We start from the raw sequence: 18451 nt of genomic DNA, 5'->3' as shown, positions 1-18451 counted from the left end.
TGCAGGGACCAGACCAGCCCAGCAGTCTAAAAGTACTAAAAAATCCAAAGTTCAGCAAGGTAATCCCAGAAAGGCTGTTCATTATTACATGCTTTGGTATAGCTGGAAGCTATCCACTGACTTGTAGAGAGACATGATCAGTAACATTTCCCACATCCTAGTGCTTTGTAGGGGAAATGCCCCAGGTGACTATGTTCCACCACCAAAGTGATTTTTGCAGTCATGGGGAAAGTTGATGGAGGATCTAGAAGGGGAGGGAAGTATTACTCAATAAATAACTTTATGGAGGGCCCATGCACTCATTGAAGTTAACATGCGTGCCTCACGTTACATCTCCACAGCAACCAGGAAATAAATAAACAAATCAAGCGGAGAATGGCGTCTCACGTCATTTTGCCGTTCACAAAGGACTACGAGAACGCCGAAGATTCGAGGCAGCCACATCAGGAAAGAAGAGCGCCCTTAACCTCACGAAAAGAAAAACAAGGTACGAGCAGGAGACAATCCCTGCACTGTTGACTATTGCATATACACGGCCTGTAAAATACACGCATGGGTTATAGCAGCGATCATTTCCAGACACTTTTCCATGGAGAGAGGAGCGCGAGCCCCCGCCTGAAAATTGATAGACAAACGACCTTGATAACAACGTGTGGTGGGCTCATGCGGGCGCTCCACGCCTAGAGATGCATGCGACAACCGAACATGCATGCCCTATAAAAATCATGCCTGAGAATCAGCAGAGATAGCCTACAGAAAAGTCTTCATGGAGAGAGGAGCGCGAACCCCCACCAGTAAAACTATAGATCAATGACCTCGACAATAACGTGCTGTGGGATTTTGTGGGCGCTTCATGTATAATTACATAACGCAACGGAATGTCACAACAAAATAACAATAATAACTTTATTCACAAGAACTACAATGACATGGTCTATTTATAGGAACCACTAAAACATGGTTATTTTCCATTAGGAAGTGCAAGCTCTAACAGAAGCACGAACCTTGTAAGTACAGACACCTTCCAGAACAGAAACACTGGAATTACAGAACCCATTGGAGCCCGGTAGGTCCCTTGAACTTTAGACTACTGTTTGAACAGCTCTGTAAGTCATTAGATAAATGGAATTGATTCTATCCTTTCGCTCCAAACAGGCAGGAAACAGTTGATTGGGTGCATTGCAGCGTCAATTTGGTACGTGAGTACACAACTCTATATAAATTTATAGTTATGTCAATAGAAAAAACACACACTAAAGCAAACAATTTTGTTACCCCTATCAGAAATAAAGTACATCCCTGAAGAGGACCTTTATGACATGGAGTGTCTGGTCCCACTTATATAAGGTCGAAACGCGTCGGCATTGAATAGATAGAGGCTCTGAGCAAGCTAGGATAAGGAAATACTGACCCCGTTTGGGAAGCCAAGTGGAAACCTTCATGTTCCCTCATAACATCTTTTGTAATTAATCTCCGACCTATACAAGACCTTGAGATTAGGACATTCTGAGGACTTAGGCATATTTGGTCGCAGCAAACAAATATTTCAGTTTTTTAACAGTATAGGACTACAAAAGCGAATTGTAAATTTAGTTTGTGTTTAAAACGTTAGTGAAATATAGATGTCTAGTGCGTCTTGTCAAATATCATGTAAATAATTCTGTCCAAGTATTTTTGGGTGTGTTTAAATGTTATATCCATGTAAATGTTGTACATATAAGTGTATTTGTATATAAATGTTTTCATGTGTTAATATGAGAAAAAGAGACGTGTAAATATATCTGATGTAAGAAATGCCAAACACAACAAAAAAACAATTCAAGTAAATAACATAAAGAATTTGTTGCCCTGAGTCAATAAATAGGACTTTTGAGGCCAAAAAGAAATAGTGTGATCTATGGTATTTAGAGGTATTTCTGTTTATGAATTTATTGGCAACCTACATAAAGGCTCCAAATTTTTCTACTACCTGTCGCTCCCTGCCGTACCTCTACCTCATGTATTTTGTATTATTGCCTGCCCTTTGCTCTTAGGCTTTCATTGTGGGCGGCCTGATATTTTGATACAGTAAAACTGCCTGGTAAAACACAGCTGCTGAAGGTTGTGAGATTTCCTTGTTGCCTTTTTTACTTACCCCCTCTTGAGTTTTCCTGCTTGCCGCGAGAGATAACCAACAGTTTCTGCATTTCCCATAGATTTCCTCTCCTTCCGACCTGTTATATTGTATGCATTTTGCAGAAGGAGAAAATGTTCCTCTGTGCAGTAACATCACATAAATGTGATTCAGACAGAAACAATCAAATTTCTTTGCCTTTTCTGTTGGCATGTATCTATAGTGTTATATAGAAAATGTGCCTCATTGCATAAATTACTATAATATCTCATTTTCTTTCACATTGTCATTAGCTTATGCCTTCATCTAGCAGTACACTCACCTGAGCAACAATGGCTTTACTCTGTACCTTCGACATGTTTTTGGCGGACTCTAAAGCATCATCACTGGAGTTGAAGGCTTTCAGAATATCTTTGCCTTTGAATTTTTGAAGCACACCAACACTAAATCCTGCCATCAATGCCCCCAATTTGGGAATTTCTTGTTCTGTAATCTAAGGAAAACACAATTGGATCACAATTACGATTAATTACTTTCTTTATCAACTAATTTGAATGCATTCTTTGCAATAGTTTTTCAGTCTAGTTAGAGACTGTCATTTTAAACAATGGGGTATTCCCAATTGGTCCCTGGACCTGGATATCGGTAATTATAAAGAAACAATGGTGCTGGACCAATTATTCAAAGAAGAGTTAGATTAACAGAATTCTCAACTTATTTGAGCTTACATTAATCAGCCCACAAACGTCTGTAAATCGTGAAAATAATTAAAACAAACAGATGTGCAGAAAAACCACTAAGTTTTATTACAATATATTTATTTAGTTATTTAAAGGAACAATCATTAGAGGGTCAAGAAGGTAGGAGAATGTTCTAGGGAACGTGTAAGAAAAAGTGCTCAAGTGTATATATAGGAGTCTAGAGAGCTCAAAGTTTGTAGAAAAGTAAAGGGCATATATTTACAAGACTGTACAGAACTGATATCCAATAAACAGTTAGATGCAACCTGGCCACATGCAAATTATTAATTTGAATTATATTTTCTAAAGTTGTAAGGAGAGTTTTCTTAAGGCTCTAAACAGGGGTAATGGGGAAGGGGAAATTGGTCCAGGTGCGGTAGGGGGGAGCATCGACATTTCAATACGGCTTATCGGCAACCGAGGGACTTTAATACCTCAGCCATGCGGATCTTCCTTAGAACAAGGGGACAGGTGAAGTGACCCTCATCAATCTTGCAATGCTCTATTGGAGTCCAAAACCTGGTTACAGAAATGCCCATAAAGTGGCATGGGCCAATGAAGGACAATAGTTTTAGAAAAAGGAGAACCTAATTGCACCGGGTTATGTGCCACTGGTACTGAGGTAAAGAAGACTGGTATGCTAATGTCTGCACTCACACTACAGTTAGTTGCTGATATATTCCGAATATTTTTTTTTTTATCAACTGTTTTTTATATAGAAACTCTGGTAATTTAATTTTAAATTAATATATACAGAATTATAATACATGTGTCAAACATTACATGAATGATAACAGACAATCAACTTTATAAAATACAGAAGTGCATTCCCTTTTTCAACGCGTTTCGGCGTTAGCCTTCTTCAGGAAGTCTGTATTCATGCACAATTACGTAAACTATGAAATAAAGAATAAATGCCATTAGCAAGGGACAGCGTCTTCATTGATCACATGATTTACATTACATATCTCTTAATCATTTATTCAGTTTGAATCAAACTCTAAACACTTGGAATAGTAGAAGAACTAAGCCAATACCATTAATGATGTGTTAGTCAAAATTAAAACAATACATACATTACATTATCTATATACAGTGCGTGATTGTCTCTCACCAAAAGCATATTGTAATCTGTACACTATCTACATATATACATCTAATTGGAGAACCTAACTAACAACTGGTAGAGAGCACAGGAAAACCGATATATGCTTATGGATGAGACACTCAATCAATTTATATTAAATAATCCAAATTAATATAACAAGGGTATGAAAAGTTAAGAATGAAATACCCAGGAGTAATTCGATTGTAAATCAAATGAGTGAAATTGTTGCAAGAGGTTTCCAGGTTTGCTATTATGTAACATAAATATGAATACCTCTAGACGCGTACTACAGGGTTGCAAACAGGTATTATCCTACAAGGTGGTGATGGGCTGATCTAGATCACTAATATTTGGAATTATTTTAGCCAACAAGGTCATAGACATAGAAAAAAATAACGGTACCTTAGAGGTTGGAAATAAAGGATGGATGACTGGGTTCAAGAGGTGGATCAGACTACGAATCACCACTAATCAGGTATGTATCTAGTTGTGTATCTTACAGCGCTAGTGGGAAAAGAGGTAAAAACACCACGAAACCATTAGTGACGATGTATGTGTACTCACTAATTAATTGGTATGTCACAGCACTATTAGTACTTATGTACCTTTAACGCTGAGAATCCTGTATGTGAAGGTATAACGAGGAACAAATGCATCAGTTGGTGGAAGGAAGACGAACATGGGCACCCGCTCGAATTTCAACGAAGTGCTGCATAGATGGAAAGAGACAGACACTCTATAAATCTATGATCTATTAAGGCTGAAACCTGGTGAAAACCACCGAAGTTGCTATTCGTACCTGAATGTGTTAACTAGTCTTACTCGAACAGGGGGTTCTGGTTCTGTTTGAAATATTTCAAATCCGTCATATTTCCTGCATGCACACCATCTAGAGGAGATGATAGATATATTCAATTGTAAATGTCTGATATCTGTACAGTATCGCAACACGATTAGTAGTATCTAGAGGCTTGAAGACATGGACCCATGATTTATCTAGGACTCTAAAATACAATGTTTCCGGTGGAAATGCCCTTAAAGTAATGATACTACTAAAAAAGTAACTAACAAACTGAATAAACAGCTGGGATCTAGATGCTATCGCAAGAAGGAACAATGGACATTGAGTGGTTAAAATTACCGCTTAAAAAACATACAGACAGAGTCCCCTCTCTCTAAGAGGGTAGCGATATCTGTAGTGAGTAAAATGGATAGAGACCCCATAGGTCAAAATTCCCCACTTACTATTGGCGTGTGTTTGGGTCCGTGATACGGGCGTCTTCCTGCCGATCCCTCGTACAGCTGGGCCCATCTAAGGGATCCGTTTTAAGCAAAAAAAACTTTGCGCGCAATTGATTGAGTCTCGCGAAATTACGGAGGTGTGCAAATGAATACATTTGTACATAGCGGCACTCTGAGATGTGAAGAAAAAGAGAGCCCCATCTTGGAAAGGTTCAATCTGACTATGGTGGTATAGCCATCGTCACAAGATATATGTGTCGGTTACAGATAGTATTCCTGATGGTTAGTAATATAAAGCAAAAGTTAACTATATGAACAAACCTGGCAATACCAAAAATGATATGTCTAGTTTCTATCTAAAGCCATTCAGTTCGAACACTTTACTGGTCGTCTAGAGATTATGAGGATAGACTGACCAATATGGAATCTGTGAATGTGAAGATAAGTTTCGAGTCAATCTGCCAACTAAAAGATATGAATCGCGGATTGTCACTTGGAAACATCCCATCTGATGGTAATGGTATGAGTCGTGTCTGGCTGATTTATGGGAACCGCACCTGTAGGAACGGTATAAGTAAGAGCAAAAATGGGCAAACGAGCAGGTTATATATGTCAATGATAAAGACAATGTATAAAATCTTATTGTTGCAACCTCTGTAATTAATTAGCCCAAAGTTACAATAATAAATCTAAATCTGGCAAACCACTCGATACTACTGTATAAATATTCGGAATATGTCAATATGCGTCAACTGTATCATCCCTAAGCACAATTATGGAAACAACATAAAATACAATCAGTAACCATAAATACAACTCATATTATGGCTTGATCCTACGGTATTTCTGCATTTAATCCTGTTGCTGCTGTCCCCAATAAAAAGATCCAATACACGTCTCGTAGTTTTCTGATCTTATCTGGGTCTGAACCTATCTTCGGGCGTATCCTCTCCAGGATATACCAGGACATATCATCAGGTTCATGGTTATGCTCTAGATAATGGGTGACCATGGGAGCTGTTAATTTGCTTATTCTGATTGCAGACCGATGTTCTGTCAGCCTAACATTCATGGCCCGACCTGTCTGTCCCACGTAGCCTTTTTGGCAGGGACAAATGATTAAATAAATCACATTAGAGCTCTTACAGTTGAAGGACAATTCCAATATTCAGTAGATATAAACCATGATGGTGGTGCCCAGACCATCCATGGAACGTATTATTCAGGCCTGTATGAGTGGCAAGAGTTGGCTGAATGAATCAGAGACCGCAAACCCGAGAAGCATTGGGCCTGTCCCCACTGATATTGTGATGTTGTTCCAGATCCTGGGTACATGGATGGGAAAAACCTGCTTACTTGTTTTTCTTTTTTGTGCTACTTAGTCTTCAGTGAGATTGTCTGGAATATTAACAGGGGTTTAGGTCATAAGAGCTTTGTAAATAATGCAGCTGGTTTTGGGGATGGTAGGGACCGGTGAAGGGTGCCAATGGAATTCATTCACAATGGGAGTGAGGTGATCATATTTCTTTAGGCCTTGGAGTGCTTCAGTATGCAAGATGCCCCTCATGAGTGCTAGTGTGGAGTTGAGGAGGCCTCAACCTTGGCTTCACAACTATCCAAATGAAAGAATATGAAGGCATTAGTGGTAGTTATGAAGTTGCTTTCTCTAAGAGACGGGGCGACTTTCTTTAGGAGAAAGAGCTGATACCAGGCTATCTTTGTTTTTTGGCAGCATTTCCTTGAGGACGGGGTTGGTGTCCAGCGAGTTTCCAAGTGACTTGGCATTCAGTGAAAGTTTGGACTCAGAGCCATCAAGTTTCATGCCATTGATCCAGATTTGTACTGTATCTTGTTTATTGTTCTTGGCAAATAACAGGAATTCTGTTTTAGTTGGTTTGAGCTCCAAGTAGGTGCTGGCATCTGGTGTAGATGATGTGCACGCAGTGTTTGAAACATTGGATGTCTGATGCAGACAAGATTTAAAGGTAAAGTTGTGCATCATTGGCATAGTGGTGAATCTGGATGCTGTTCTCAGTGAGTGGAGCACCCAAGGTTGTAGATGGCAGGAGACAGTATGGAACCTTGGGGAACTCCACAGGTGAAAGGGATCTTTAGGGACCTAGAGATGCCCATATGAATAAACTGTTGGTTGGAATGGTAGAAGAACCAGTGAACGACACTGGCAGTAAATCTCTTTTGAGACTCCAAAGTGCAGATGAGGGTGGGATGGTTGACTATGTTAAAGGTAGCAGAGGGGTTCAGTAGCATTAGGCGGTATGAGCAAGCTTCGTCTGTAGTCAACAGGGGATTGACTATGTTGTGAAAGGTTGTGTCTCTGTGCTGCAAGTAACAATATGTTTGGCACTGCTGGGGACCAAAAGGGTCACTCTTTACACAACCGCCTGGCTCAGCTCTAGCTCTACCTCCTTCTAAAAACAAATGTAATTCTCACAAGTAAATTGAGGTAGGCTAGTGCTTTCATTAGCTTATCTAGCTCTGATTATGATGGACATGACTGTGCCTTATTAGATTTTGTAGACTTTAGAAGACTCCTGATAATTTTCTCAAGATGTGTTAGTGCTTCCATTTAACCCTTTTGGAACAGGAAGTGAAAATGGCCTTTGCCACTGCTTCAAACATATTGGTCAACCTAACAATCCGATAGAGGCTTCTAACCACAAATTCCTTACCATAGGATATTCCCAAGGCATCAGACTGGATCTGGAAGATTTTTTAGCAGGACCCCCAATGTGGCAGTAGGTGACATCGTTCGGCTCCACATCGGTTTCATTTATGTCGGAAGTGATGTGTGCGGTACCTATATAGGTGCCAACCGGGCTCACTGATGTCAGTTCTTTCCTTTCCACACCAGATGTCACTGATCCGGTCTGAGTTACCCTCAGTCAGCTTTTGACTGGCTTTTCTGCTGACTTTTGTCAACTCTTTTTGAGAGTTTTCTCTCCTGGTGTGAGGATGTCACCCAAGAAACTGGCTGGTTTCAAGCCAAGTGGAGCCTGACACAGACATCTGTTTGTGACAGACCCCAACTTCAAGATTTGTGAGAACGGCCATGGCTTGCACCCAAAGGCACAGAGTGAGTGATCGGTCAAACTCCTCACTGCCCGACGTTGGATGACCCAGCAAAGCTCAAGATCTTGGTTTCACGGAAGGGCCTGTAATCATTTGCAGAGCCTCACACTGTGATCATCGTCACACTCCAAATCACCGAGGAAGTCTGGTAAGTCCCACACACAAAATAAATCTAAGGCGTCAAAGAGGTCTTCGACTTTACTGTGCCCGTCAAAGTCCTCTGAAGAGGCGTGGAGGTGTTGGCACCCCAGTCCTCCTGCTTTGGTGGAACCTGAGTCAGGGCCACTCCACGCTTCCTTGATTTTCCAGGAGCAAATGCAACCCCCACCCAGCTCAAAGAATTTTATGAGGCCATGCACCTCATATCTGGGCGGGCCCGGCCTTTCTGGAGTGCTTTCAGGCTCAGGATGGGCCCTCACTTGATCCCCACTGGCGAGTTTGCCCTCAGCCCCAGTCGGCCACATGGATCCCTTGCTGGATCCAGAGGGTAGTCACTGGCAAGTCCAACACCTTCCTTTGTGCCGGCTCCAGTGCTGACGCTCTTGGCACCACCCACTCCCCATGGTGGTGCCATCTCAATCCTCATTCCAGTCTTCAGCACAGAGTTGTATGGGTGTCACCCGATGCCAGTTCCAGCGCTGACCAGGATCATGCTCTCCGGAGCAGACCCAGTGCCTTTTACTCCTGATAGACCTGGAGTGAAATGGGAGGGGTCTGATGACCTTTATGGTTACCAACATCCCTTAAACGAGAAGGGCAATTGGTATGAGGAACTTGAGTAGGTTAGTGGGCTAGATACTTCTCCTGATAATGGCCTGGTTTCTCCTCCTATTGTGGCTACAGAGGAGGGAGCCTCTTTCACTATGGTGGGGCTTAGGGTGGCTGAGGTCTTGTACCTTCAGCTGCCCTCAGTAGCAGCCAATAAAACCATATTGACAGAGGTGCTTCAGCCGAGAGCCCTTACTCCCATCTAATTTAATGAAGCCACTAATGATTTACTATTCGGGCCTGGCCAAGCCCTGCACCGGGGCTCCAGTGCATAGGACAACTGCCTACCGCCCTCTCTCAAGGAGACTCCAGTTTCCTTCCTCAGCACTCACCCCCGGAGAGCTTGTTGGCCCACGTGTTTCCTACCACTCCACTGAATAGGGAATCCAAAAGGCTGGATACCTTGAGAAAGAGAATGTTCTCTTCTCTCAGCCTTGCTCTGCGGTCAATGAACGACACATGCCTTTTGGACCAATATTCCCATATGAACTGGGATTCAATTGCTCAAGTGCTCCCATCATCTCAGAGGAGGTCGAGCCAAACTCTCCCAAGCCTGCAACTGAACTTCACTCTTGCTGCCGGACACACCGTGGACTACATCCCCCACCTTCCTACGCACCAGGAGGCACCAGTGTCACATTCCCTGTGCCGGTGGAAGCATAAAGGCCATCACGAGCTCCCCCAGTGCGGGAGCCCCCTACCGAACTTCACCCTTGCTGCCTGCCACACAGGGACTACATCCCCCACCTTCCTACACACCAGGAGGAACCACATGCCCTGCACCGGGGGCGCATAAAGACTGTCTCCGGCTCCCGCAGCGCAGGACGTGCGCGGGCAAAGCCCGGGCCAAGGGCAAACCCGTCCACACCCATCAGAGCCCAGAGGAGGATGGGCTGGGCCTACTCTCTTGGGCCTCATTTCCTTTATATGCCTCCTTTTTTACTTGGAACTTGGTTATCTGACACACCGACCTGCTCCAAAGAAGAGATCTGTCAAGTAAGTCTACTACACATGTTGTCTTCATTGTTGTCTTAAGCCCTATTGAGTCTGATTGTGCTTGTTCTCGTAATGGAAAAACGGAAACAATTGGGAGATAGGCAGAGTATATCTAAATCCCTCCAGGACTCTACCCTTGACTGCTTCTTATCACGGGTGGCAAAAGTTCTAGATGAAGAAATTCAACTAGTTGAATGCTGGTGGTTGCATATGGAGGGGGGCCTGCTTTAGGTATGACCTCGGATACACTACTATGTGAGCAGGCTAGTGTCTTGGATTCAGAGAGCCCTACAGCCAACCTACCCTCATTGGAATCGTTCCTCCCTGAAAAATTACCTTCCCAACCACCAGTACCTCCGATGTTTGCCCCCCCCAGCCAAAAAGAAGAAGAAACAAAAACACTTGGAGCCTCCACGGGCACCTAATTCTAGATCCAAGAAAAAATCTCAGGAGGTCTTCAATGTGGATCACGACAGTGCTAAGCTAGCACTACCAACTGCACATCATTCTCCCTCTGTGTCTTCTGTTTCCACAGGCCTTTCCTGCCAAGACATTAAGGGGCAGATTTATGAAGGCCTTGCGCCGCCGGTGCGTCATTTTTAACATGGGAAAAAGTGACGCACCGGCGGCGCAAGGCCTTCATAAATCTGTCCCTAAGTCTTTAATTAATGATTTTGAAAAAATATTGCTAACCAACTTGTCACCTATACTAAATAGGCTCGATAAAATAGAGGCCAATGTAAAAAATATTTAAAAATCTCTCACTAGCCTTATGTCATGGACTGGGACTCATGGGCACTCACAATCTGATTCTGCCAATCAAATTGGAGTAAAAATGACTGGAAACCATAACATTATGGCAGGGAACCATCTCTGCAAAGCAAAGCAACCCCTAGCTGCCCCCATTGCCCAAGAAAAAGGTCATGACACACAGGAAGCCTGTTCCAAATTCACAGAAATGAGGCATAACACTCACCCAAATAAGGAGGGGCAATTTCTTTGGATTTAATTCTCATAGTACCTCACCTAATAGAAAGGGAGCTGAACTCCCTGGGCGGCCCAACCCACAAAAAGATAACAGTGCTGTCAGGACTGATACCGGTAATGAGGGGATCCTACATCTTCCCGCAGAGAGCTGCCCGTATGTAGTGATCCTAATCAACATTCCTTTGCTACAGTGTAACCTCAAAGACACCACCAGCCAATTGAAGAACAAAGTCTGTCATAGGCTATCCTTAAATACTGATTTCTCAAACTCTTGATTTCATGACATCTTGTATGTCCGAAGAGTTAGTTGGGTTGGTTCCTCATGAAAGCTTGCAAAAGGAGATTACATTGTGATCAACTGCAGATCCCCAGATCTTGCAGGGCAATTGCTCCAAAGCAGGAGGAAACCTCCAGGGTGGGTTTTCGGTCATGGGATTGAGTTAGTGCCTCTTGGATTCTTTTATGAATATATTAAGCCAATTGGGCCATCTCCTTCAATTGATAACTGCACCACCCAAACATTTTCTAAATAGAAATGAGCAATTCCCCTTAGAAACCAGAAATAGATGTCAAGCTCTTACTGACTTGGATAGACCAGATTGAATAAACCAAGGGATTGTAAACTCCTCACCGGACTGTGCTGTAGTTACAACCTGCCAAGTTGAGGGAGTAACACACACTGGTAATATCTCCCCAGATGAGACAGCAAACAACATTTCACCCATCCAGCCAACCACACATGTGCCTGCACATGATCATATGCTTGTAAAGTCCATAATTAGTCACCCGCACCAGGGAACAATGAGTACTGACCAGCCACTACAGATTATTTCTTGGAATATTGCGGGAGTAAAGTCCAAACTTAATGATCCAGAGTGGGGAAAGATGGTGGACAGCGGACATGTATGCCTGTTTCAGGAAACATAGGCAATGGAGCAGGTGTACAGGGTAGGGTTCTCTACATTCAGCATTGAGGATAGGCCATCATTAGCTCGTCGCCCGGCTGGTGGGCTAATAATTTGGGTTAAGACATCGTTGGACTATAAAATTAAGCCACTTGAGGTAGAATCCTGGGAGATCCTAGGCATAGACATGGTTTGACCCAAAGGGAATATCCAAGTTAGACTAATTAATATATATAACAGGTTTAGTAGCCATTACAGGCCCTCAGAAACCCTAACAATGCTCTTCAATTTTCTTGATACCTGTAGGGAAGCGGCTCATCTTATCTTAGCTGGCGACTTCAATATGACCTATGAGCCAGTTGACTTTGTACATGAATTAGTACAGGAGGAAGAGCAGGCTAGGGTATTAATAAGCTACAGATACCTGCTATTAGCCCGGTCTGTTAGAAGCAGGAGGGTAGGAATACAGGCGATTCCACGCACCTTAACTGACACTACACTTTAGTGTCTCCTTCTACCAGTAGACAATGTCATTAACCTTTGACCTGATCGGGGTTTGGTTTAGATCTACAGGTACCACTATTTAGGGTGCTGTAAAGGTGGTCGTTTCTACACTTCACTGTATGTGTGACCACTACCAAAAAGTGTAGGTAGATCCAATTCTGGTCCTGAAGAATTGCCATTAATAGATAACAGACAAGAAACATGTTGACCTATTTCACCAGCACATTATCTCACATACCTTAGAGTGGGAGTGTGCACCTTTTTTCTGGTTTTATTTTGGGTAGTGACCTCAACTCATTAAAATTGTTCTGAGTGGACCACTATTCCCTGTTTTACTTTCACATCCCCACACCGTACCTTCACCTGCACCATACACATATTTTAGGGTTCCAAGGGCGATGCTTGCATCACTTGCAGCTTCTGCTCCTCAGTCGGTAAACCTACTTGGTTACCAGGACGGTATGCCCCGTGGAACCCGGACGCCCATGAAGCGGAATCTCTCCGCGATTTGAGTTTTTCTTCCAGACCGGGAAGAAGACTACTTTTTGATAAGAAACATAATTTTGTGTTTCCAACTGTCACTGACCGAGGGCAGTGCGCACCTTAGCGTGTGCGCACCACCCAGGTCTGTTTCTCACTGGTCCTGACGAAAACCCACAATCGTATGATGGTTGAAACATGTAGACCTATATTTTACTTCACATAGCACACGTCGCTATTTTATTACACTACACGTCTTGAACACCGAAGTCTACCTAATTAGGCATAGGTGTCACATTTCTTTTATAGTGTGTCCAGTCACTCAGGAATAAAGTCTTGGAGTGAGTAGAATTGGCCCCTTTTTAAACCACTTACCACCTTTTTATCACTGCACATATAAAAGAAAAAATTATCCGCTCCACTGTAATCAGGTGTCGAAGCACACCCTGTTGGCACTCGGCCTTCGGGGTGGGACCCTGATGATGAAGCATGTCACCAACTAGGTTGGTGAGTGAGAGGTCTTCTTAAAGGACATGCTTCGTCCTGTATATAGGTTAGGCACAAGCTCTTCATGAAGCCTTTAGCTTTCGGCACAAAGAATTTCTCTGTCACGCCTGCAGGGGGTACTCCTCTCTTTGTTGTGTATTAATATTGAACAGGGGACCGGGAGTTTCTATATTAAATTCTTGTAAAACACCCTACTCTCTCTTATTGTTTGCAATTAACTTGCTCCTGACTGGGAAAGCACCAGGCCTAGATAGACTCCCGGGACACCTGCACAAAGCAGAGCCTAACATTTGGGGTCCACTACTCCAAAGGTTTTTTATTGCCACTCTGCAAGGAGGGGACACCCCTCCAACGTGGAAGGGTGCTGAAATGATCACCATATTTAACAAAGGTGACATAGGGAACCCCTCTAATTACAGGTCAATAAGCCTCATAGATGTGTCTCAAAAAGTATTCTGTAAAGCTATTTTATTTCGTCTCCAAAACTGGATAGAGGAAAACAATATCATCTCACACTTACAGGCAGGCTTGAGGGCATCTATGAGCACCCTAGACCAAGTGTTTAGATTCTTGCTGCTCATCTGGAAGGAAGTGAAGATTATGACGGGTCAATTATATGTTGGTTTTGTTGATCTTAAAATTGCATTTGACGGAGGCATGGCTAGGCCGGCGATCATGGCGGTCGTTTAGAGCTTGAGCTCCGACCAGCCTAACTCTATCCTGCACTACTATCCTTGCCCTGGGCATACATTAGGGCTCCCTGTCAGTGGATATTGCTGCTGGACCCGTGAGATACACTCGGCCTGGTGGAGGCACTGGGGACGACGTAATGACCCGGCAACGCCGCGGGTCCCGGAAGATCCGACGAGGCCTACGAAGCCGGGGCCTCGATTTTGGTGCCGCCCGGATCGGGTGTGACTGGCGGCGGCAGGCGCGGCGGGTTGCCGGAGCTTGGCCGAGGGTCTGACTGATCAATGGGCCCCCCGCGCCTCACGGCGGCCACGCCTTTGTACATCGGAGAGGCGCCCTGCTTGGAGCTGTGTGGCCGAACTTCGTAGGGGACACCTCTGAGAGGCAACCGCCATTTTGGGCCGCCCTGACTGCCGTGGAGCTGCTCGGCCGGGTGGCAGCAGCGGGCAGTGGAGGGCCCCTTGCGGGAGTGGTGTGAGCTTCGGCTTGCCCTGATCATCGGGAGCCGGGCGATGCCGGTTTGGGCCCCACACGGCAGAGATCCCTAACGCGAAGCAGACGAACCTGGCCTGCCAGATATAGGATGGGAAGTGCTGCGCAGCCCAGCGGAGTCATCGTGGCGGCAGTGAGTGGGGATTGCCCAGGGACCCTGTGCCTCGGGGGCTAGATCGGGCCCCGGTGGGGAGGACAGGCGGCGCCCAGCACAGACAAGGACTACATGTGGAGGGGCCCCTGACGTGGCCTTAACATAGTCGTTTGCTGGCCCTCGGAGAGAGCGTGCCCTAGCCTGTGGCCCAGCATGCCAGGAAGCTTGTGGGATTGAGGACGGGTGCCGGTGGATTTGAGTGTGGCCCCAGAGGTTGGTGACCCGTCCTGGTCATTTACCGGCTATATCCCAGGTTTTCGCGCCTGGCCCTCGGAAGACCTTGGAGTGCGTCCCGGTGCTCGGGGGTTCCACTGTCCGAGACGCCCTGTGACACCATTTCTGCCTGGGCTCTCCGCTGGAGCAGCGAGTGGGACACCGGCGGCACTATATAGACGGAGGAGCACCGAGGGGGCGCAGAGGGATCCTGCCAGGCCCGGTGCTGTGAGAGACGAGCGGCAGCGACTGGTGGGACCGTCGTGACAGTGGTGGGTCGTGACTGCCTGCTGTAGGGTGCTTCGGGGGTCGGGTCTAGCCCCGGCGGAAGGGAATTAGAGGCACCCGGGTCCAGTGGAGGCGTTGTGCGCAGGGTCCCTTGGGGCTGCCTGGACATTGTTGGCTGTTGGCCCCCGAAGAGTACTTTTGCGTGTGGCCCGGCGGCACTTTGGCCCTGCGGGACTACAAGAGGGACTCTGTGGCGTTGTGTGCGGGCCCCTAGGTCTACAATCTGCGTTGGACAACTGTCTGCTTTGCTTGTGGCCTACACGGCTAGCTCAGGATTGTGAGCTTGCCTACATAAGGAGTTCCTATTGCTTAGAACGCGGTGAGATGGCGCGGTGTGGAGCCGGGGGGGGCCAGAGCAAGCAGGGGCCGAAGGACAAGTTCACGGAGGCTGCGGGCCCTGGGGATCCCAGGCGCCGGCACCTGACAATGCGGTGCTGCTGGCGGCCATCACGCAGTCGAGGGATATGCTAGACGCCAAAATAGGTGCGGTAGGAGCCTATGTCACCCTTCTCCGCCAAGACCTGCGGAATGCAGTAGAGCGAATCACTGGTACGGAGACTCGTATCTCTGAAGTTGAAGACGATGTCTCCATCCTAAAGAAAAAAGTCGCGGCTATGGAAAAGATACAGAAGGGTCTGGCCATGAGGGTCGAGGATGCCGAAGGGCGCGCTTGGCGGAATAACCTACGCTTTGTTGGCTTTCCGGAGGGTTGCGAGGGGGACAAGGCTGAGGATTTCTTGGCGCACTGGTTGGAAGGCTGGATCCCGGCAGACACGTTATCTCACTGCTTTGTGGTGGAGAGGGCCCATCGGGCGCTCGTGAAGAAACCCCCTGTGGGAGCGTGCCCACGGCCTATCATAGCCAAGTTTTTGAACTACTCAGATAGAGATACCATCCTGCAGCAAGTGAGACTCAAGGGCGCGCTAACGCACGACAACGCAAATATCCTAATCTTTCAAGACTACACGAGGTTATTGCAGCAGCAGCGCCAGTCGTTTCTTGCGGCCAAGGCCCGCCTTCGTGGCCTTAAGCTCCAGTACGCGTTGCTTTACCCGGCGCGGTTGCGGGTGATCTACAAGTCCTGTACCTTGTTCTTCGACACTCCGCAGGAAGTCTTCCACTGGACAGACGAAACCGTGAAAGTCAGGGTCAACGCGGCCAGAGACAGGGAGTAGGACTCCTCTTCCAGTGGAATTGCCTGGGAGGGCCTCAGAAGCCAGCATCGGCACGGCAGAAGATCGCGCTCGAATAGGGGCTCGCGATCGGGCTCGGTCGCCGGCAGAGAAAGCCCCTCACAGGAACAGCAAACTGATGGAACTTGATGGTCGTGGGCCATGAACGTGACTCAATGCATATAGGGGGTGTGGATGCTCAGGTGCACTATTGCTTTAGGCTGGGAGCCCTACCCGGTCTGAATGGGTGGGTGGGAGAGACAGCCTAGTTCCAATGGGCTGGCACAAGGGGATCCATTGGAGGACGTGGGTCTGGATCTCCCGTTGGGGACCAGGCCGCGATCGGACCGCGACAGGTGCTTCCATGTTTGGGAGGTACGGGGAGGGCGGAGGGCGGAGGACGGGGGGGTTGGGGGTTGGGGTTTGGGGGTTGGGGGGTGTTTGCATATGCTTTGATGCTCATTATTTGCCATGTACCGCACCAGCTGTGCCTTGGGCACACTTGTCCCACATGTGATATACCAATCAAATGTCTGCTGTCGGGGAGGGAGGGCGGGTAGGCCCTGGTTCACTGCGAATCTTGATCTGGAATGTGCAGGGGATGCTGGACAAAGTTAAACGGGGGCGATCTTTCAGTGCGTCAAAAGAATGGGAGTAGACATACTGTTGTCACAAGAAACCCATCTGCTTGGTACGAAGTCCCTATGTCTTCAGCGCTCAGGGTTCACACATGCATACCACGCGGGCTTTTCAAGGGGCTCTAGGGGAGTGGCAGTCCTTATACACCTGAGAGTGCCATATATACACAAACGCCTATGGACAGATACACAGGGCAGGTACCTCTTTCTGCAGGGTGAAATTGGTAGAGATAGCGTGATTCTTGGTAGTGTATATGCCCCGCCGCCGCTACAGTGATCCTTGGTGGAGAGGCTCTTGTCCCTTTGGTGTGCCATGCCGGATGCCCTGTCCATCGTAGGGGGAGATTGGAATGATATCTTGGATAGGAGCTGTGATAGATGGTGGAGTGTGGCGGTGGCCCTTGCACCGGAGGGGAAGGGGCCCACCACAAGGGTGCATGCTTTGACCATAGGCCTTGACTGGATAGACACATGGAGGTATAAACATGGGCTCGCAGGGACTACACGTACTTCTCCGCGGCGCGCGATTCCTTCTCCAGATTATACTACATTTTCATCCCCAGGGTGCTGGCCCACAAGGTGCTGTCAGCGGAGATTCAGCCGCGGGCGCTTTCGGACCATTCGCCGGTAGCCATCACGCTCTAAGTAGGCCCGGACAGGCAGCCGTTTTGGTGGCAAATGTCGACCTGGCACTTGACGCAGGACAAGTACAGGGCGCACATGACTGTCGAGATATACCGGTACCTGGCCATGAACTTGGGCTCTGTGAGGCCATGAAGCCGACGATGCAAGGCGTGGATATATCCTGGTGCGCTGCGGCCAGGAGAGAGAAGCGCAAGGATCTAGTGCGGCGCGAGGCGGAGCTGGAGGCGTTGGAACGCAGGGGTCAGGAGGAGGATGGTGGCCCCGCCAGACGACAACTGGCCCTGGCGCAACAGCAATATGCCACGGTCCTCATGGACGAGGCGAGGCAGGCCTGGCTGGCCACCAGCAGTCAGATCTATCAATGGGGTGACAAATCGTGTAAGATGCTACACCGCCTATGTCAGGGCATCATGCATGCTCAGCCGCTGCCTTGGATCGAGACCCCTGAGGGGGAACCCATACTTGAACCCGCAGTGATAGCAGAGAGCTTCGCCGGGTACTACGAGGGGTTGTACATGACCCGGGAGTGCCTGGAGGCCGAGACTGTCCAGCGCTTCATAGACGATCTTCCCCCGAGAGCCGTTTCGGATGAGGTACGGGAACTCTTAGATCGGCCCCTGATGGATGAGGAGCTGGGTGAGGCCTTGGGTGAATTAAATCCGGGTAAAGCGCCGGGCCCCAACGGGTTTCTAAGCAAATTTTTCCACCGGTTTTTGGTC

The 18451-nt window shown here is 46.9% G+C and overlaps 1 protein-coding gene across 1 annotated transcript in view; it reads right to left on the bottom strand.

Moving 5' to 3' along the window:
- Positions 1 to 220: 220 nt before the first annotated feature.
- Positions 221 to 18451, bottom strand: part of LOC144824243 (otoancorin-like) — an 84915-nt gene continuing 66684 nt past the window's right edge. The window contains exons 5-6 of the mRNA XM_078683385.1: positions 2436 to 2606; positions 221 to 244 (exon numbers count right to left, since the gene is read on the bottom strand). Coding sequence (XP_078539511.1) covers positions 221 to 244; positions 2436 to 2606 — 195 coding nt within the window. The remainder of the gene's footprint in view (positions 245 to 2435; positions 2607 to 18451) is intronic.

Source organism: Lissotriton helveticus, chromosome 3_1 (assembly GCF_964261635.1).
Source record: "Lissotriton helveticus chromosome 3_1, aLisHel1.1, whole genome shotgun sequence".
Taxonomy (NCBI): domain Eukaryota; kingdom Metazoa; phylum Chordata; class Amphibia; order Caudata; family Salamandridae; genus Lissotriton; species Lissotriton helveticus.
The sequence above is the reverse complement of the archived record's forward strand: the minus strand, read 5'-3'. Positions and strand labels throughout refer to the sequence as shown.